Below are 22783 nucleotides of genomic sequence, written 5' to 3' on the forward strand. Positions count from 1 at the left end.
GGGAAGAAAGGAAAAGGAACAAAGAGATGAGACAAATGGAAAACAGAATTAGGTACAGATTTGAACCTCTCAAATACCAGTAATTAAATGTATACAAACTAAATTCTCCAATTAAAAGACAAAGATTGTCAACATGAATTAGAAAAGAACTAATATATCCTTTTTACAAGAGAAAGAACGTTCAATATAAGAACACAGAAAGACAGGAAAAGATAAGTTGTGCAACAGCAAATGAAACCATAAACAAGACGAAAAGACAACCCTCAGAATAAGAGAAAATATTTGCAAATGAAGCAACTGACAAAGGATTAATCTCAAAAACTTACAAGCAGCTCATGCAGCTCAATATCAGAAAAGCAAACAACCCAATCCAAAAATGGGCAGAAGACCTAAATAGACATTTCTCCAAAGAACACATACAGACTGCCAACAAACACATGAAAGAATGCTCAACATCACTAATCATTAGAGAAATGAAAATCAAAACTACAGTGAGGTATCACCTCACACCAGTCAGAATGGCCATCATCAAAAAATCTACAAACAATAAATGCTGGAGAGGGTGTGGAGATAAGGGAACCCTCTTACACTGTTGGTGGGAATGTAAATTGGTACAGCCACTATGGAGAACAGTATGGAGGTTCCTTAAAAAACTACAAATAGAACTACCATATGACCCAGTGATCCCACTACTGGGCATATACCCTGAGAAAATCATAATTCAAAAAGAGTCATGTACCACAATGTTCATTGCAGCTCTATTTACAATAGCCAGGACATGGAAGCAACCTAAGTGTCCATCAACAGATGAATGGATAAAGAAGATGTGGCACATATATGGAATGGAATATTACTGAGCCATAAAAAGGAACAAAACAGAGTTATTTGTAGTGAGGTGGATGGACCTAGAGACTGTCATACAGAGTGAAGTCAGAAAGAGAAAAACAAATACCATATGCTAACACATATATATGGAATCTAAAAAAAAAAAAAGGTTATGAAGAACCTAGGGGCAGGATGGGAATAAAGACACAGACTTACTAGAGAATGGACTTGAGGACATGGGGAGGGGGAAGGGTAAGCTGGGACAAAGTGAGAGAGTGGCATGGACATATATACACTACCAAATGTAAAATAGCTAGCTAGTGGGAAGCAGCAGCACAGCACAAGGAGATCAGCTCAGTGCTTTGTGACCACCTAGAGGGGTGGGATAGGGAGAGTGGGAGGGAGGGAGACACAAGAGGGAAGAGATATGGGGATATATGTATATGTATAGCTGATTCACTTTGTTATAAAGCAGAAACTAACACACCATTATAAAGCAATTATACTCCAGTAAAGATGTTAAAAAAAAAAAGATAAATTGTGCAAAATTTAACTGAAAGCATATGTAGCTATATGAAAGATAAAGTAGATTTAAAGGTAAGATGCACTGATAGAGACAAATAGTGACATTTCAAAGGGATGAAAGGTTCAATCCACCAGGAAGATACAAAAATCTATGTTTAATTCCTGTGTCAGAAAATATATAAAACAAAATCCAGAAAACTAAAATTAGAAACATAAATCTCCATAATAATGGAGATTATAAAATACTCCCTCAGAAAATTATGTAATAAGCAGGAAAAAAACCAATAGGGATATAGATGATATGAACAACACAATTTACAAACTGATCCCAATTAATATACACAGGTCCAAATGCAGAATATACATTGCTTTTAAGTACACAAGGGATAGTTACTAAAAGTGACCATATTCTGAGCCACAAAAAACTTTAAGGATTGAAGTCATTGAAAGTATGTTTAGCTGACTAGAGAAATTAATAACAAAAATATAAGTAAAAATCTATAAATTTCTAGATATTAAACAAAACAACTCTAAATAATTCATTGGTCAAAGAAAAAAGACAATGGACTTGAAATATTTTTATCTGAATAACAAAAAGCCATCAGAACTTGTGAATGCAGTAAAGCCATTCTTAGTCATAAATACATATATTAGAAAAGTTTGAAATCCAATGATCCAAGGATCAATCACAAGAAGTTAGAATTAAGGACAAATTAAACCCCAAGAAAGTAAAAAGAAAAAGTATAAAAGCAGAAATTAATATAATCGCAAACAAAGAAAACTTAACAAAAGAAAGTTGTTTCTTTGCAAAGACCAATACCCCCTAGGAAGACTGAGAGCAAAATAGTGAAAGCATAAATTACTAAAATAAAAAATGGAAGGCATTACTACACATTGAACTGACATTAGGAAGAGATAAGAAGATGATATTAAGAACAACTTTGTGCCAATGCACTGGAAATTTTACCTAAAGTGTATAGATTCCTTGAAAAACAAAAGTTACCAAAACTGACATGAAAAGTCAAAAAACAATGTTATTTTATCTTTTAAGTACATCTTAACTACAGTTTAAAAACTTTCATAACACACACACCCCCAAAATAAAACAAAACCAAAAATTCCAGGCACAAATGACTTTAGCTGTAAATTCTTCAAGGAATCCGAGGAAAAAGTAACACCAATTTAACACATACTTTTTTCAGAAAAACCGAAAGAAGGGATACTTTCAACTTATTTTATGAAACCAGAACCACCATGACTCCACAACTTTACCAGGACATTAAGAGGAAGGAAAATTTACATGAACACGGATGTAGATATTCTAAAAAAAATGTTATCAGTTTGCCTCTAGGGATATGTAAGAAGGCTAATACGTCATGACTAATGGGTTTATTGTAAGAATGCAAGGGTATTTTCACTAAAAAAAAAAATTAATATGGCTGGAATGTGCATGTGATGGTGACCACTAGAGCTACCATCTTGGACCATGATATGGAAACCACATGTCAAGGAGAGCAGAATAAAACAGATATTGTCTGGGTTCCAGCACTGTACACTTGCATTCTGAACCCTCGATTACTTGTCTTGAATAGCTACATAAAGAGAAACAAACTTTCATCTTGTTTAAACAAATCAGTCCATGCAATTCACATTAACAGAATAAAGGAGAAAATAATTTTTTTAATAGACACAGAAAAAGCATCTATTACAATTCAAAACCATTCATAATAAAGACTTAGCAAATCATAAATAAAAAAGAATTTCCTTATCTGATAAAGAGTACATATTAAAAACAAAAACAAAAGTATGGCAAACACCATACTTAAATATTAAATGCTTTCCCTGCTGAGATCAGGAATGAGACAAAGAAGCTAGCTATCACAACCTTTATGTAGTAGAGGTCCTAGAAAGACTAAGATAAGAAAAGTATAATTATCAAAAGAAAATAAGTAAATAGTTTTTCATCTACAACATAATGGTTTATGTACAAAATCCAAAAGAATCTGCAGATAAACTACTAGAAATAACAAGTAAATTTAGTAAGGTAATAGATACAAGGTCAATGTACAAAAATCAAATGTAGCTCTATGCACTAGTAACAAACAATTATAAAGGTAAAAAAACCCACTTTAAATACCACTCACTACAGTACAAAAATATTAAAAACCTAGGCATCAGTCTAAAAATATTGTGTAAGACCTTACACAAAAAAGCTGCAACGAAACACCAAGATTAATGAAAGAAAACCTAAACAAATTGAGGGATATGTCTTATTTATGGATTGGAAGACTCAATATTGTAAAATGTGAAATCTTCCCAAATTGACCTATTGAGTCAGTGCAATTCCAAACAAAACCTCAGCAGAGTTTTTTTTGGTGAAAATTGATAAGCTGATTATAAAACTTATATAGAAATGAAAAGGGCCAAGAATAGGCCTGAAAATCTTAGGGGACAACAAAATATAACAATTTAGAATTTGCAGCACCATATATTTAAATTGATTATAAAGCCACTGTAATTAAGAGAGTATGCTATTGGAGCAAGGGTAGATAAGTAAACCTATGGATAGAATGAGGAAGAAATAGACCCATATATATTTGACCACATGCTTCATAACAGAGTTACCAGTGCAGATCAGTGGGGAAAGGCTGCTCTTCTCAAACAGCCACGACCCAAATGGACATGGGAAAAAAGTATTGAGTTGGCCAAAAAATTCGTTTGGGTTTTTCCAGAAGATGGCACCATGACCCAAACGAACTTTTTGGCCAACCCAATAAATCTTGACCTCTATTTCGCACCATATGCAAAAATCAATTTCATGGCAAGGACAGATTCCAAATGTAAAATATAAAATAAAGCTTTCAGAAGAAAATATAAAAGGTATCATAATGACTTCAGGGTTTGCAAAGATTATGGACACAACAAGTACTGATCTCAAATGAAATAATGAAAACACTGGACTTCATTAAAATAAAGAACTTGGGTTCAACTGAAGTTACCATGGAGAGAATTGTTGTGTAGGGTACCTCCTTTTGAAGAGGTTTGTTATACAGAAGTAGACAAATGAAACAATTCTGAAAGAGCCAATATAAAGGTATGAAAAGTTGTTGCACATCAGTCCTCACAAGGGAAATGCAAATTGACACCACAGTGAGATACCATTACTCAGCATGGCTAACCTTTAAAAGGACTGACAATTCCAACTGTTGACAAGATGTGGCACTGGAAGTCTCAAACTTAACTGGTGGCAGTGTAAACTGGTAGTCTGAAAAACTGGCTGTATTTATGAAAATGAGACATACATATGTTCTATGACCTATAAATTACACTACCAGGTAATATCCAACAGAAATTAGTGATTACATCCACCAAAAGGTATGTTCAAGATTACTAAGGCTTTATTTACAACAGTCCCAAACTTGAAGAAATCCAAATGGCCATCAACAGTAGAATGGATACATAATTGTAGTATATTCATACAATGAAATACTGTACAGCACTGAAGATGAAGTACTGCTACATATAACACAGGTGAAGTTTATAAGCATAATGTTGAATGAAATAAGCCAGACACAAATGAATACCTACTACATAATTCCACTGATACAATGTTCAAAACAGGCAAAACAAAGCCATGGTAATGAAGACAAAATAGTGGTTACTGCTGTGTACGGGTATTGGGCAGGGGGATGGGTAATAATCAGGAAGAAGCTTGAGAAAGCATTCAAGGGGCTCATTACCAAGTGTGCTCACTCTGTAAAAGTTTATCAAAAGTACCCTTATGACTGATGCACTTTTCTATATATATTTTAAGCAATTTAAAAAATTTACTTAAAAAAAAATAAAAGCCAATCCACACTGCTATATTTCCTGGTTAAAGACCATCTTACACATTCAAAAGCTCATTCTGTCTCCCTTTCTCCTTGGTAAGAGATATATACTTATTAGACGAAAATATTAAGGGACTCTAAGTAGCAATCCTGGTCACCACTCCCTACCTGTCCATTGTAAGCCATTCAAATACTCTGACACTTAAATTCCTTCCATATGCAAATGAAGTCGTTATTTTTCTGTTTTTGTTTTTTCTTAAGTAGGAATACAGGTGAAAATTAGAGAACCGATGTAACACAATACATCTTTTCTTAAACTTTTAACATTTCTATGTGACCCACTGCAAGTCAAGGGAATCATTTGAATACTGTCCAGACTATGCTACTATTTTTTGTCTCGTAGAAGGTGATGGAGAATTCCTATGGAATGAATTTTTAAATCATTTTCTTAGAATTATAACAGCATTGCTCTATGTTCAGAACAGACTGGAATCCTAATGTTCCAGGATATAGGGTTTTAGGAATCATGAATATTTAAACAGAAACATGTGATGTGCAAAGGGAGGTCATATTTGACTATTAAGCATTAATGATGATTGATCTGGATCAGTACAGCTCCCCAGGCCCTTACTGGCAACACTCCCTCCCACGTGCATCTGAACCTGCTGAGAGTGGGCTCCTAGTTCTCTCTTTCTCTACCCCACATGCCCTTTCGTAAGTTTAAAATTAATACAGCTAGTAAATATTCTTCTACATGAGGGTAAAATATAAAATTAATGAGTTTTTAAATTTTGTGGTTTTTTTTTTAAGACCCCAAAAAGTCCTAAGAATTTTTCAAGTATTTAAATTATGTCCCTTCTCATTTCCATTTGGCTTTTGAAGACAAGGAAGTGGAATAAATGTACAGAAGATTATCTCTATTATTCAAAATAAGGCCAAGGATGAAAATCCTCATGAATGAAATAATTTTAGGTCAACTGCTTTAGAAAAAACTTCAGAAGAGTGTTTTGGCTTTCACATTCCAAACCGTATTAACAAACTCATGCAGTGAAAGACTAAGAAAATGGGGAAAGTGGTCTGTCTCACTTCTCCTCAGGTTCTGTAGCTGCAAAGGGCATCTGTGTCATTAAACAGCTCTGAAAGCCTGCAGTTTGCACTGGGTACAGATCTTTCCCCTCAGAAAACGGAGACACAGGTGGAGGGAAGAGGCGCTGCCTGGGGAAGCCACTGCAAGCACCAGATGTTTGTTCAATTACGATAAAACCTCGTATTATCGGTGAAAATCCAAAACTGAGTATCTGTGACATTTAAAGGAAAAACTCTGAGTTAAGTTGAAAAGGTAGTATATTTTTAATGAGACACCAAACACTTCTTTTCACAAAAGCAAAACTTGTAAACACAATAAATCATCCATGCTTCTTTCTAGAGAAAGAGAATCAAAGTGATTTCTCAACTTAAAAAGCCATTTTCTTCCTATTTCTTCCCACGATGGACTGAAAAAATGTTATATAAAAACTGGGAAACTGGATGAGAAGGATTTGAATTTGCCACAGAAAAAAAATTTCTAAAAATTTAAAGAGAAGAAACTGGATGAAATCTTTTGAAAAACACTTTTCTACTCCCAAAGGTAAAGAATAACCCTCGTTTACCATCATATAATGGAATATCACAAAAAGTGGAGTGTTTGAATAAATTCTCCATTTTGAATAAATTCCATGCCATTAAGAAAAAGTTCTTTAGATATTTGTGGAAAATATCCTGAACTCCAATTGCATATTTCTTCTGCCACAATTACTTGAAAAAGATACTCTGTGTGTTTTTACCTTGTATCAGTTTTTAAAACGCAATGTTTTGTCTTATCAGGTCAATTTATAACCGTTTGGATTATCTCTGCATTCATTTAATGGTTTTACATTTTAACACCTGAGCTTTTCTAAAAAATATCTCATTCTAACTTCAGAGTCATGCTGTACATTTTCCCTTTTCATATAGTGTCTCTTACACTAAGAGGTGCTGCCAGTGAGACTGGGAGAAAACGCTAAGCACAGGCCAAATACATCAAACCCCAGATTCATCTTTTTGACACTTGGGCCCCAGAGGCAATATGAGATCAGCCAAAAAAATTCCCATTTTTTTCACTATTCTAATTTTTCTCTTTCTATATTCAAACAGGAGGCCAAGAAAGACTAGTTATGAGACCACAGAAGATAGACAGTGTACCTCTAGAAATAACAGTGTCAATACTTAAATGCAAATAAGCATTTGCATGAGTGATCAGTTTACTGGCAATTGACACATCACACACTTAAAAACTTGAAATACCTCAGAGGTGAATGGGGAAAGTTAGTCACATGTAATGCTTAGGGAACACAAAAGGTGAGGAATTTAAAGCAAATTATGTATAAATGAGTTACTGTACCGTATTCTACATGACTTTAATAAAATTGGGGGTTTAAAAATGGAAAAAATATAGTAATTGGTTTATATCCAGACCTGGACTTAGAAGTATCAGACAATTTAATTCACAAACAATACAACTGTGTGTTGTATATTTGCTAAGCACAGATCATATAAAAATAAATAGATGTTAAATGTCCCCTTCCTTTTAGGTGCCCACACATTAAGGGAAACAAACAGCAATAACTAGAGTGCCCATGTAAGAAGTGCTAAAATACTAACAATTCACATTCATCGAGCACGTTCTAGGGGCCAGGCTGCATTCTAAGTTGATACTTGCCAACACATATCAACATACTTACCTCTCCCAACAAACTCTATCTAGGTGCTGTATTTTATCCTCATCATGCAGTGGGGAACTGAGGCACGTGAGCATCTTACTCAAGTCCACACAGCTTGGAAGTGCTGGAGCAAGAGTTCAAGCCCATGTATACTCAGACTCCACAGCCTAACGTCTTAACCACTGCTGCACCAAATACTAAGCAGGGTGTGCTTTAGGGAATGAAATCCTCAAAAAAAAAGGGAAGCCTTCGCAGAAGTGCACAACACACTCAATTATGTCTGTTTCCTGACAGTCCAGGATGAGTTACAGACAGTTCATCATCCCTTCATTCGTTCACAAAGTATTTATTGGGCCCTAACTAATGGCACAAAGTAGTGAACAAAACAGATGAAGATTCCTGTCTTATCAGCCTTAGAGTCTAGCAGGGGGGTCGGACAATAAATAATAGATAAGACACAGAAGGAGAATAAAGTAGTTTAAAAAAAAAACAACAGGGAACGGGAATGTTGGGGGTGAGTGAAGGTGAGAAAGGGTGGTTAGAAAAGGGCTTGCTGACAGATGAATGGGTAAAGAAGATGTGGTACATATATACGATGGAATACTACTCAGCCATAAAAAAGAACAAAAGAATGCCATTTGCACCAACATGGATGCAACTGGAGATTATCATACTAAGTGACGTAAGTCAGAAAGAGAAAGACAAATACCGCATGATATCACTTATATGTGGAATCAAAAATATGACACAAATGAACCTGCCTATGAAAGAGAAATAGAATCAGGGACATAGAGAATAGACTGGTGGTTGCCTAGCAGGAGGAGGGTGGGAAAGGGATGGATTGGGAGTTTGGGATTAGCAGATACAAACTATTATATATAGAATGGATAAACAACAAGGTCCTACTGTATATCGCAGGGAACTATATTCAATATCCTATGATAAACCATAATGGAAAAGAATATGAAAAAGAATGTATATATATATGTATGACCGAATCACTTTGCTGTACAGCAGTAATTAACACAACATTGTAAGTCAACTATACTTAAAAAAAAAGAGAAAAAAAAGGGCTTACTGAGAAGGTGACGTTAAATAAAGACCTACAGTAGATGAGAGGTGACAATCTCTGCACTTCTTATTAGTATAATAGTAAGCAGCTTATTATAGTAAGCTGCTCACTGCAGCCAAAAGCATACCAATTAGTACTTAACCTACCTATAGGTTTGCTGTGAAGATTAAAAGAGAAGATGGGTACAACACGCTTAGCACAGTGCCTGGCTCCTAACAAGAACTCAGTGAACGCTGGCTATTACTATTACTGCTGTTGTTTTAATAAAGTCATGAAATCAGACATGTGAAGTATCTCTGGTCCACTCACACTGGGCGTCCAAGACAACCATATGATATTCTCTGTTAGATGCCTAAAAAGTAACTGATTCTGGAATCGATATATTAAGCATTACCATGTAGGTCTAAAGTATAAAAATATTATTCACAACAACCTTCCATGATCTCTCAAGAACTTGGGTTGTTGATGACATCAAAAGACTGGTCAAAGTAGATGCTGGAAACTCTCGGTGCCCCAGACATGAGCTGGGGGAGGGGGGGGCCACAGTAGGAAGTGTGAGGGGCAGCCCGCCTATTCACAGACTTCCCTTTCTGGCAGTTTCATGTCTATTTTTTTGGCTGCAAGGAAAAGTGTTTACTTCTTCTAATAACAGATGATTTTCCATAGCTCTGGGGTTTTAAAAGGTCAGCAGCGATAAAAGGCTTAGGAAGAGCTCTTGAATTTTTTTTGCTACCATTATGAATTTCTTTATAAAAATGTTCATATATGGAGGACAATCAAACAATGCATGGAAAATATGTATTCCAGGTCCAAAAGCAGCTTATTCCAGCAAGATTTCCTCAGCTCTCTCCCTAATGATTTGATCATCCATTTCATTCACTTCTGCAGAAGTACATTCACAGGAGGAGTGAGTGTGAAGAACAGTAGCCTTTACAGCAAGAGGCCACTTCCCTTCCTTACCTGGAATGTTGTCTGATCCTTTTTTACACAAGGGAGGGAAAGGATCCTGTTGTTAAGCTGAATTCCCTGTCTTTAGAAAAGCAACACTCCGGCTGTGTTCTCTTACTGGGCTTTTCAGTTTCCAACTCTAAAAGTACTAAAAAAAAAAAACCCTAAAAATCTTTGCGCCAAGCAGCCAGATGTAATATATTATTGTGTCAGGGTACTTCAATGTCCTACTTGGCTAAGTCATTTTCAAAAATATTTTCTCTTCGGTGATAGACATAAAGTTCTATCTCCATGCCACAAAACCACCAACTGCCTTGGAGTGTTGTCAACAATGGTTTTATACTTTCTTTCTACACTGTTCATAGAAAATGTACCTCAAAGTCTGAAAACAAAACCACACTAGCTCCCAGTTCGTTTTTATTTCTTTGATTTGGCAAAGGTTGCCTTTACTGTATTTTCTGGTTCCCAGCGAACACAAAATTGGCCTAAGAGTTTGGACCCAACTTCTTTTAATCTTTCTGATATCACTGTTCTCAGTCAACTTCAAGAAACTAGCCATCCTTACCACTTGCATTTGTTGTGTTTTCCCTTCCAGATGAATGAGTTAGCAAGAAGTGGTTTATAGTAGATATCTAAATAGGTTACAGGATTAGAGCCTTTACAGCTTGATTTGAGTGCTTTGGGATTCAGAGTTCAGCCTAGATGTTCTAAGAAGTCCCCTTCCAATCCTATAGGTCTCAATTTTTAAATCAATATGAGAGTTGTTTTGAATATGAGAGAAGTTCCTGATCACATACTCCATCGGGGGTATTATTTTGAAAAGGGAGAAATAAACAACAAAATTCAGGGGAGAAAAAGATAGCAGTCGAATAGAGACTTGAACTTAAAGGTTTTGATTTTTTGTTTTTTTCTGATGAAAAACAGGTAATGCCAGGAAGGCCTGATTTTTAAAAACAGACTTTAAAGAGCAGTTTCAGGTTCACAGTAAAATTTCACAGAAAGTTTCCATATTCCCCTTGTTTTCCCAAAACCCTCCCCTAGCGTCACCCACTGTCAACATCCCCCACCAGAGGGCTCCATTTGTTACAGCTGATGAACCTACACTGACACATCATGATCACCCAAAGCCCATAATTCACATGAGGGTTTGCTCTTGGTGCTGTACTCTGAGTTTTTATTCCCCTGTCTGGACAACAGAACTCATGTTGGTAATTGGAAAAAGGCCTTTAGCAGATAAGCTCATGTCCTCTTGTCTGTTTATTGACAGGCTATTATCACTTAGCCAGGAGATGATCAGTTTGAAAAAGAAAGGCACTTGATACGGCTTTATCTGTTACTCAGACACAATTTTAGTATTACTTTCATTAACCCATATTACAGAGGCAGAACAGCCCATTGTGACTACCCTAGTCTGTATTGTACCAGCTTCCATTCTTCACTCTAGACCTCAGAACCCCATTACTCCACTCTTTTTCATGGGGTTTATCACTGTCTAGCATATTACATAGTTTGCTTATTAGTTTATTGCCTCCAAGAAACTGGGGATCTTTTTTTGTTCACTGACACAGCCTCAGTTCCTAGAGGAGTGGCCAGTACCTAGCACACACGTAATAAATATTTGTCAAACGGATGAATGAATGAGGCTTCTTTCTAAAGGACAGGGCTTTAGGGAGTTATTTTGGTCATGGTTTGGAGGCCTAATTAGCCATGACTAAGCAGGTTCCGTAAGTCACCAACGCTCCCTCTGTGTTGCCGGGCTCCTCTGAGGTCCCTGCTAGACCAGTGTGCCCAGTCTATTATGTGAACAGACTAGAAAGCACAGTGGGGTCTAGAGATGCCCAATGTCCCCGATTCTACTTGTTGTCATACAAGGTCTCAGTCAACCTGGACACCCAACTGGGCGAGCACAGCCATTCCTGGCCAAGAGCAGCCTGCCCAGAGGCACGTGGATGGAGTGATGCCAAGTCAGAGACCAGGAGGCATTTCTCTATGGGAGTCAGGGGACAGACATGGTGACACTGAGGATACAGTCACAGGTTTCCCTATTCTTCTTCCCACTCACTCACATTCTTCTGATGATGAAGAAACCAAACCCTGAGTCAGCTTATAAACGGGATGATACATATTATTCCTAAGAATTAAAACGCTGCAATTTAACAAGTGGGGAAAAATAAAGGAGCCAAAGAAGTGTAACTTTTTAAAACAAATCGATAAGATAAATTGAAATATAAAACAGTGAGCTGAATGAAAGAAGAAAAATTTCCTTTGTTTTCCTACACAAAATAAAAGCTCTGGCTAGAGGGTGCAGGAGGTGGCAGGAAAAGATGAACTGCAGTTATGAGAAGAAAAGAAAGAATTACCGAGAACTACCGAGGTGGAAGTAAACCAGAAGGGTCCTGCTCCCCTGCAGTTTACTGACATCCACATGTAGGAATTGGGGAAAAAAACCCTGTGCATTATAAATTATATATGGCATGCCATACCCTGCACTTATTTATATCCATGAAGTATAACCATGTTATATTATTTAACTACACCAACGTAATTTTCTATATGTACTATTTACTTATTGATCCCTGAATCCCTTCCTAGAATGTAGGCTCCATGTGGACAAGAACAGTGTGTGTCTTGCCCTCGGAACGGTTATGGTGCCTGGCATAAGACAGGCACTCTGTCACTGCTGAGGGAATGAATAAATAAATAAATAGCTGCTCACCCATCACTTCCTTCCCACTCCACTCAAACTTCAAATGACACTGTTGTTCTTCTTTATCTCACGTGGGAAAAACAAGATGCTTCTCCATCCTCTCCCACATACGTGCTCCCAGAGTGGCACATACATAAGGGAAAGGAAGGAGCCAGTGGTGCTGTGTGTATTTCCAAAGAATCGGCCATGCTACTTGATACCTGAGACAGTTCATGCTGAAGAGTACACCTCTTCGTTGTGGTTCAATAACTGTGCAGAGATGCTGACAGCTCTCCAAGTCATAGGAAATCAGGGAAGGGCCTTCCTTCCCTCATCTGGGTGGGATTCCTTCAGCCCTGCTTAAAGCAGGGTATGCCAGCCCTCACACATCCAGGTGGCTTCAACTGCTTTAATTAGAAGTTCGGAAGTAAGCTGGTAGATGGGCATGAAATAAGGGTGCCAGCCACTTCTCAATGTTAATTCAAGTCCTATGCACATCACCTCCATAGATAAATTCCCATCGCATGGACTAGCTTCGTCCTACACCACCGCCAAAGGTAGAATCAGGACATACTGCTACTGTCACAAGTTTCAGACTAAGTCCAACAACAGAAAATTTGGACCAGTTTAATATATTGGATTAAGACCACAAAAAATGAAAATCTTGCAAAGCTTATTCTAAAAAGAGATTAACATGCCTAATAATTAGGGAGCTTTCTAGCTATACTGCCATATATCAGAACAATATTCTAAATTATCTACTTTTTTACTTTTGTAAAACTATCCAGATTCTGGAGTAAAAAATATGAAACAAGTGTCAAAGACAGTATACTAAAGTACAGTAATTTACAAAGCACTGGAAGTTTTCTAAAAACACATTTTAAAATTAAAATCTCTGCCAAGTAAATGACTAACAAAATTAGAACTGCAACTAAATTAGCATGATTATGTAACCCTGGAGTTGCAGAAATCAGGATTTTAAAAGATACAGAATTAAAGACAAATTATAAAGTACAAAAGAAAAAATAAATGGAATATGCTTATATTGGTATAGTCTTCTGGAGCAATGGCTTTGACTGGTGAGCCCTTGAGGTGACTTACATTTTTTCTGAATATAGTTTTTGCATGGCACAGCTATTGGCAGTTGTAACTGGGACCATTTTTCAGCAAAGGAAGCCCTTACTAACCATGTTTTAGAGCTAGCTGAAGAAGCAAACCTGCACCTTTCTAGAAGGCAGGGAAATGTGCATTCTGCAAATTCGTTTCGTCCGTGACTCAGATGGGCTAGCACCCTATTCCCTCCACCAGGGAATACCGTGATCCCCCCAGAATGTATGCATTCATGCCCTGTCTTTCTTAAGAGCTCTAAATATAAAACTAATTAAAACTTGAACCGCTGAATCATGGAGTAAACCTCTCATGGCCATCTTTATGATGTTTTTCTCCATTTCCCCACTTTTGATCACTTTCAAACCCCTCAGAATCTGCTTGTTTAAACCCCACCCTGCACTATCTCTCTTTCACTTGAAACCAAATCTGGTATCAATGTTTTGTCTGCTCAGCAAGAGAGCAATTTCAACAATCTCCTGCTTTTTATAAGATCAGTTTATTCTTCCCAATATAATAATTAGTTTCAGATGAACCTGGTTGCCGTTCCTCGGCTTGTTTCCACTGTGGTATGGGTAAGGAGAGCACACACTTCCTGCTGCACTATTTTTTAGAGCAAAGCATTTGGATCCTATCATAGGCCCAGAACAAAACCTTCATACTTCTTTAAAACATAGCTGGGTTTTGATAACCTAGATTCACAAAGGGATGGATTAAAATTATGATTATAGGAATCTTCTCGGTTTACTTTTCTAAAAGTTCAGATGAATTATTCCTCAATTTATCAAACTATAATAAGTCATCAAGATATAAATCTTATGAATATAACCAGTGCTGTATCCCTGCAAACATACAGAGGTTGCCAATGGGAAGCCCACAGTGTTATCTTAACATCTTACAAGTTAATTAGCTTTTAGGACATAACAAATACTGATAGATAAGAAAATATACTGGCTTAGAGCTAAGGATATTAGAGGAATAACTCTGGAAAATCTCTGCTGACAGTGGTGCAGAGAAAAAATCAAGCAAGGCATTTTTATAAACAGAATGATTCAGATGGTCTATATGAAGCATAATCAAAACTGGCAGAGTCTCGAGTTACATCAGGATGTTGTCCCCGTTTTCCTTTAGGTCCCCCATGCGCACCTAAAATCATCACCTCCCACACATTTTGACTTGTTAATTCAGTACCAGTAGTGGAATCACCTGTGAGTATTTTCACCATCATAATGGCCGTTTATCCTGTTTGTAAATCCCAGCCACCCCGAGCTGTGATTTCGGGTAGGGGTCATCTTGGTGCCTACATGTTCTAAGGCCTTAAATCATGCGTGTCTTTCAGTGTCTCAGAGCCTTTGCCTATTGAAATAGAGAGTGATCTCCTCTCTGCTTTATCGTGCAATAATTATGTGATGTCTTATGGTTTGTCTTACCTTCACATGTATGTCCATCTGCAGAGATTGAGAAACCCTGCTCGCAGACGCAGTGAAAAGAACCGTCTGTGTTGAGACACTCTCCATGAGGACCACAGAGTCCAGGCTGTTCACATTCATTAATATCTGGAATCGAGAAGAGTTCCACATACTTGAAAAAAATCTGTTTTGTTTTCTTATGATACCAGACATACAGGAAGAAAAATCTATTGCAACATGGTCAGACACTTTGATGGTACAACTATTCAGTCTGTACGCACACCAGACCACAAGACAAGTTGGACTGTCAGTGGAGAGAAACTACTTAGGATGAATCACAGGAACTAGCCAATGTTCAAACTATTTTCAACCTAAAATTAAAAAAAGCAGTTTCATAGTTTCAACCCAAAGGTACCCTTTTTTTAAAAGACATATTGGAGGCTTGAGGGTCTACAATCAAATAAATCCTCTGTGAAATATTCTTCAGTGTGAATACTGTGCTGTCCTTTGTCCCCTCCCACCACCATGCAGACAACTCTCCTGTGGCCTGTACGTCTCCCCACGTCCATGCCTATCCATCCCTGGGACGTGAACTTCTTAAGGGCAAGGCTGGACGTGTCTTACAGTGTTTGGCTCAAAAATGGCACTTCTCAGATGTCTGAATATAGAAATGAAATAGACTACAATCTATATTTCACTGAAAATGGATACAAGAAATAAAGTACAAGAAAAAGGCCTTTTATACCAGGCAAAGTCTTAATATTGGCACAGCTCTGTGATGATGAAATTAGTGAATGAGCATCAGGCGCTATTTAATGTAGTACCCAACACAACCAAGAGTCAAAAAGTGGTAGCGACTACTACCATGAACAAATCATGCTGTAGTTGTGTTGACCATCTCATACTCTGCTTGCCCTCAATGAAGAATGATTATGCTCCCTGTAGCATAATGATCACTCCTAAACACTGATAATGCCTGAGGTATTTGGTGTAAATGCAGTGTTCTTTCAAACTAATCCTAGTTATACTGGCTAAGAGTGTCCACAGTGGACAACATAAGGAATCATGGAGAATGGTTCACCTATTCACAATGGTGCTGACACATGCAACTGCCTATGCGCACTGCATTTTAACTGCTGTTTGTCTCATCTGTGTCCCTCTTGCACTGACTGCTTCTTAAGGAGAACTGCGTATTTTAACTCTGAGTCCCCAACTCCTAGCACAGCAAGTGAACAGTGTACTATGAATGTTTGCCCACCAAAAAATGTCACAGTTTTGTTCATTCTCTAATAACTGAAGAGTGATTGATTGAGGCTCTCTTAGTTAATTGGGGGTCATAAAAAGTATCCCAGGTCCTTGGCACCATCCAGGCGCTAGCCCTACTAAGGTCATTTTCCTATCTTTCTGAAGTCTCCTAGGTCCTCCTCTTTATCTCTTGCTAAAGAGGTCCTCAACATATCCTCTTAAAAATCCATCTTTAATTCAATTAAAAACTTTGGCTGAAGGCTTCCTATGAGAAGGCTGAGTAGGAACAGGCCCTTGCCATTATGAAGCTCACAGGGGAGGCAGGAACCAACATGAATAACTGTAAAGCTTAATGGGAACATGGGAAAGGTACAGATGATGGGACCTTCCTAGTGACCTCTAGAACATGCTTAGCCACCAACCCGGCAGCTCACCTCCTCCAGAGAGTCATCCCTTTCCCCGTATCCAGGATCTCGTGGGGCTCTTCTTTTTGCCCTGTTGATCTCACTGTGTAATAGGAATTCCGGCAATATTACTGATTTAGCCATCTCTGTATTAAGCCTGAACTTTTTACCCTTCCTTCTGCCATATATTTCAGGCTAACTGGCTTATCTACTGCTGAACCCAACTAAGAAATCAAATAGGAATCACTCATTTTCTTAACAATTCTCCCATTCTTCTAATTGTCACTAAAATATTTCAAGGAAGAGCAATGAATCATTTCCTACTTTACTATTTCTCAACATGATTCCACTCTGTGAAATTCGTCACTTCTTTTATAAAATCTCTGGTATCCTCTGTGTTTCCTCGCTACCTACTGATAATACCTTAGGTTGTGATCTTTCTTGAACTCTGACCTTCTTTTACCCGTTAGCTCCATTCTTTCTTTCCAATCTGCTGCTTAGAATCTGTTGCCCTCTACCTGGGCAACAAAGTGCCATAAACTTCCACTGGCCTGGAGATCAAGTCCCAGGTCGATATCCATCTTGTAGAGCCCTAGAGGTTATCCGAGACCACCTCCTTATTTTATCTGTGACTCAATATGGCCCTATAAAAGCTGTCAGACTTTTGCAACTTTGCATGGGGAAGAATGGGCATAAACTTCTTGCTTAAAGAGAAGTCACTGATTAACAAATAATTGTCTAAAAAGTCTGATGACAGGAACTGAAGATGAATTCCCAGACTTTTTTCCAGGAAACCACCAAGAAAGAACAACACAAATATCTGGAACCAGAGAAACATATGCATTCAATTTGGGTTGCACTTATTGAGGCATTTCTAAACTATGCTGCTAGTAACTCTGCTGAAAGCCAGACTATATTTAAGTTGGGTTTCTTTCATAGGTCCAAGATTCCACAGAAATTCACAATTTGGCACGTGTAAGTCAAAACGTGAAACTGAGTGTGTTCTGAAGATCAAATGTATGCTGCCACATTCCTAAAGAGAGTATTAACATAGAATTTCCATGCTGTCTGTACGACATCGTTAACTTTGCTGGGGGAAGAGATTCTTACACTTTCAATTGAAAATGCCTTCCTGAATATGGAACTATCTTCAGATTATTAGGTGAGGCTTAAAGTTTATGCCTATCATGCATTATTATTCAAATATGTTCCACGGTTATTCACATTGTCATCAATTATGTTTTCAGCATTAAAACAAACTCTGAAATCTACACCCATGTACAGAATGCTGACACGATCATGGGATTAGATAGAAGTAGGCTACTAACTTCAGGCAGAGCGAAGGATCACAAAGTTGCCTCCAGTGATGTGGCAAAGAGGATGATTCAAAACAAGGTGAGTGCACATGGTATTATAAACAGACTCTAATCAGAGAAGGTGGGTGACGGAGCATATTCACAGATAGTATTTTTTAAATGGTCTCTATCCCGCTTCAGGAATATTTTTCATTCGTTTGGATATCAGTTTTTCAAGCAGACATTAATTTATTCTGGAAATCAGGAATCACCGACGTGACTGAGAGCAAAGTCAATTTAATAATGATTTATAGTCAATAAAACATCATATGTTTGGAGCAGTCACATATGAGTTCCTATCAAATCACAAACACAAATTTAATATACAGAGAGAAGACAGTATGATTAATTACTCAGATGGCTAAATGAGTTTTATGCACTTTAACTCTAGAAGTGCATATAATTTGCAATATGAAATCATGGTCTCTTTATACAAGACTTGGTTTTACCTCTATTTGGTCAAAAATTTGTGACAAGAGGAAACAGAAAAAATATTACTTCTAAGCCCAAATGTCTGTAATAAAAACAGGATTCAGGTGGTTTGGGGGGGTATCTCTTGGCATTTTTATATAAATCAAGATTTTATTAAGATGTAAAAGACCCCAAATGGAAATATTGTCACATAAATTTATAATTCAAACCTTTCTTCTCAACTACATTAAATCCAAGCACATTTAATTTCTGTATTGGAAATACTGAAAAATTTAAATTCACCTTGAAGGTAAATAAATATATGATATCAAATGAGGTACAAACTGCACTATATTTAAATCTTGGGATCAGTAAGGCAAAGGCCCATGTCTTTTGTATCTCAGGGACACAAAGCTGAGTGTAGATAATGATACACAGAGTATAATATTCACAACTAAGAGAATAGACACCATATTCCCTTTTAAGAATACTGAGATTTGGGACACGTGAGAGGGATATAATTTATGACAATCGAGAACAAAAAAGTCATACATGTCCAGTAGCAATGGATAAAAAATGACTCCAACAAGCTTTTATTTATATGTACTTTGGGATACACTACAGTCCATAATGGCGGAGGAACAATGAGAAAAAAAAATTTATCCAGTATTAGAAATAAATAAGAGTACAGGTAAGTTTGAGTTTTCAATGGGAAAAAAGGCATGGATTTATTAAGACTAATAATTATAGGAAAACTTGTGGGGCAGTTAGGTGTAGCTAAAAATGATGGAACAAATGATCTAGACAATCTGATTTTTTAACCCCAGCATCAACAATAACTCAATGTGTTACAGTGGGAAAAAAAAAATTCACTGAATCTCATTGTCTTCCTTCCTTTGGCTATAAGTGTAACAACAATTGGCACGGCAATGTAGAGAAAATAGTGGGGAAAGATCTTGGGTTCAAATCTCAGTTCAATTACTTATTAGTGAGGAACATGCTAATTAACTTCTCTGAGCTTCAGTTACTCATGCACAAAATGGATAAAAGAAAAGTTGCCTCTTCAATTCTTTACAAATTAAGTAAGGTAATTCAGCAACTGGTACATAGTAGGTATTCAGTTAAAGCTGTGCTGTGATTGGTACTGTGTTCTTATTAGTACCTTGTGTCCACTGTACAGTCAGTCCTCCCTTACCCCCAGGGGATACATTATAAGGCCTCTGGTGGATACCTGAAACCATGGATGGGCCTGAACCGTATATATACTACTTTTTTCTTATACATACATATAATAAAGTATAATTGATAAATTAGGCACAGTAAGAGATTAACAACACTAACTAAAAATAGAATTATAACAGTATACTGTAATAAAAGTTATGTGAATGTAATTTCTCTCTCTTTCCATTATCTTATTGTACATATTTAATGCCTTTTTCATCTTAACTAAGGACTTATGCACTGTGGCCGTAACTTTTGCAGTTTGAGGGGTGACAACAAAGCTAGAACAAATTTCTTTTTCCCTCTTTGTCCTTACCATAGATCTTAGCAACCTCAACACATGATTTTTTTTCTTTCCTTAGTAAGTCAAGAACTTTCACCTCTTCATTTAAAAAAAAAAAAAAGCACCTTTATGGCTTCTTTTTGGTATATCCAAATTGCTGAATCACTACCCTTGTGCTCTGGAACTATTATTAGGTAAAATAAGAGTTACTGGAACACAGGAACTGTGATACCTCGACAGTGGATCTGACGACGGAGATGGCTACTAAGTGACTAACAGATGAGACACGTTGGACAAAGGGATGATACATGCTCCGGGTGGGATGAAATGGGATGGAACGAGATTTCATTACACTACTTAGAACAGTGAGCAATCTAAAACTTGTGAATTGTTTCTGGAATTTTCCACCTAATATTTTCTGACTGCAGCTGACTGTGGGTAACAAACTGCAGAAGGTGAAACCACAGATGAGGGGAGGAGGACTGCTGTTTAGGAGATTAAACATGATAGCACTTTGAAAAAACATAAAATCCTGTCCTCTATAATTGTGACCAAAACATTAGTGAGGTTTTTGGGGGAGAGGAGAAGCTGGATACTGGATAAAAACAGGGATCAGGAAAAAAAAAAAAAAGCAGATATATATCAGCTACGGGACAAGATTAAATAGACCCATGAAGGAGATAAAAAAGCTAGAAGATAATTTAGAATCAAGTACCAAGGTTGGCCCATGGAAGGAACAGCAAAGTACAGGTGATCTCAGTTACCACAGAAGCACACAAAGCTAGGACACAGTTCCAAAACACATGAGTTTCAGTTAACATGGTGCAGTGCAAAGCGAGAACTTCCTGTACTTGATGTAGACTCAAGAAAAATATTATACAAATACAAATTGGCATAGCTCACTTACATATAGAGTGGTAAAACCGCAGACTATCATCAGGAAGCAACGCAGAACTGAACAATAATGTAAATTATAATTTAGAAGATGGAGAGAGAAGTACCTTGACATCCTTTATTGTCATTTAGCTGGAATCCATCCGGACAAGTACAATCGTAGGACCCTTCAGTATTAATGCAGTCTCCTCCCTGGCAAACACTATTGTCCTCCAAGCACTCATTGATATCTACAAGTCAATTGACAAAACAAAATGTATTTAGAAAAACATTTCCCTTATGTTTACACACCAGACTCATAAATGAACACTATTTTACATCTCTCATAACGCATGATTTTAAATGGATGACGTTTACCTTTTAGAGTTTTTGAGAAATGAAATATTTTGAAAGGATTTTAGCTTTGCACAATAAATAAACAAGTTTTAACATCAAATAAAATCAATTCAAAGAGGAAAGTAAAGATTCTATAACAAACAGTAATTTACTTGGTTAAATTCTCCATGATGATAAGAGAATAAAATTATTCCTCAAATAAGAATATCTTGAGCATCTATTTATACAAGATCCTATATTATGCATTACAGGAAAGATTTTTAAAGTACTTGGCATGCTCCCTGCCTCCAAAGGAAAATGATTGTACCAAAAAACCCAAATTATATTAATAAGAAAAAACACAAAAATATTGAGTTGCTTTATAAGTTCAAAATAGTTTAACATAAGAATTGTCAAAAAAGATATTTGTCAAAAGACTAAAACCAACTTCCAGTGTCACATGAATTTAGAGAAGAGACACTACAGAGGTCAAAGGTGGCCTGGGTAACATAAGGAACTTACTTGGAGCCTTGACAGCAGGGTGGAAAGTGGCAGAGCGGGAAGAAGAGCTTTTGGCGGGCAAGGGAGTCAACAAAATCAAGTCACTTACTCAGCAGTTATCACAAACAGGTATAATGTTGCCTGGATTTTTTCTAACGTATGTACTTATAACAAATATGCAACTAAAAATGGTTTATGTAACCAATAATGGGTCTTGACTGTGAGCATGTAAGACAATCAATGACCCCCCCTTGCTGCATGAACTCGAGGCAGATCTTTCACTAGGGCTGTTTATTACCTCATTTACTCCTAGTCAGAGCTCATTATTCCTAACACACTCCATGAGCTCCGATTCTGTTGTATGTGTAGGATTCAAATTATTAGCACTGAAGAAACCTAAAGAACAAAACCTTCTTTGTTTTCTCAGAAATTTGGCATGTTATGGCATTTCTTGCTAATAATTATGATTGCTGCTAAAATACATGAGGAGGTCCAGGAAGAAGTGAATATGGAGACTGCTGCTGCCTTATTCTCCTCGCTGTCTGGTTGAAAATGTGGGCACAGGAATTAAATATTCCTCGTAGAACCCAAGCAACTAATTAACTGCCTTCCGTACCATTCATGGGGCAGATAAAAGAAAAGCACCTTATAATTTCATTCTATCAAAATAAATTATTATGAGGTTCACCCATTTTTAAAGTGTTTCTGAATACTAGATCCTAAAATGTAAAACAATGCTGATGTGACTCCGTCACAACTAAAGTGATTTATCACTTGTTCTTTAGTGTGTTTCTCCAACTTCACTGAAGTATAATTTACATAAAACGAATGTGTCTAAGAGTCCAGTTCAATGAGTTTTGACAAATGTAGACACATTCTTGTGACCACCATCACAATCAAGGCACAGGCATTTCTGTACCAATTTATATCTGTAAGGATCCACTGCTGGATTCTTAACATCATTGCAAATGCAATGTTTTTTAAGGAATTAATGACACACCTTTGTAAGAATGT

At 37.0% G+C, this 22783-nt stretch overlaps 1 protein-coding gene across 15 annotated transcripts in view; it reads right to left on the reverse strand.

Moving 5' to 3' along the window:
- Nucleotides 1-22783, reverse strand: part of LTBP1 (latent transforming growth factor beta binding protein 1) — a 424762-nt gene that overhangs the window by 64118 nt on the left and 337861 nt on the right. For all 15 annotated transcript variants that reach the window (XM_033838746.2, XM_033838748.2, XM_033838744.2 and 12 more), the window contains 2 exons: nucleotides 21061-21183; nucleotides 15162-15287 (listed from right to left, as the gene is read on the reverse strand). In XM_033838746.2, coding sequence (XP_033694637.1) covers nucleotides 15162-15287; nucleotides 21061-21183 — 249 coding nt within the window. The remainder of the gene's footprint in view (nucleotides 1-15161; nucleotides 15288-21060; nucleotides 21184-22783) is intronic.

The sequence above is a fragment of the Tursiops truncatus genome, chromosome 14 (assembly GCF_011762595.2).
Source record: "Tursiops truncatus isolate mTurTru1 chromosome 14, mTurTru1.mat.Y, whole genome shotgun sequence".
NCBI lineage: Eukaryota > Metazoa > Chordata > Mammalia > Artiodactyla > Delphinidae > Tursiops > Tursiops truncatus.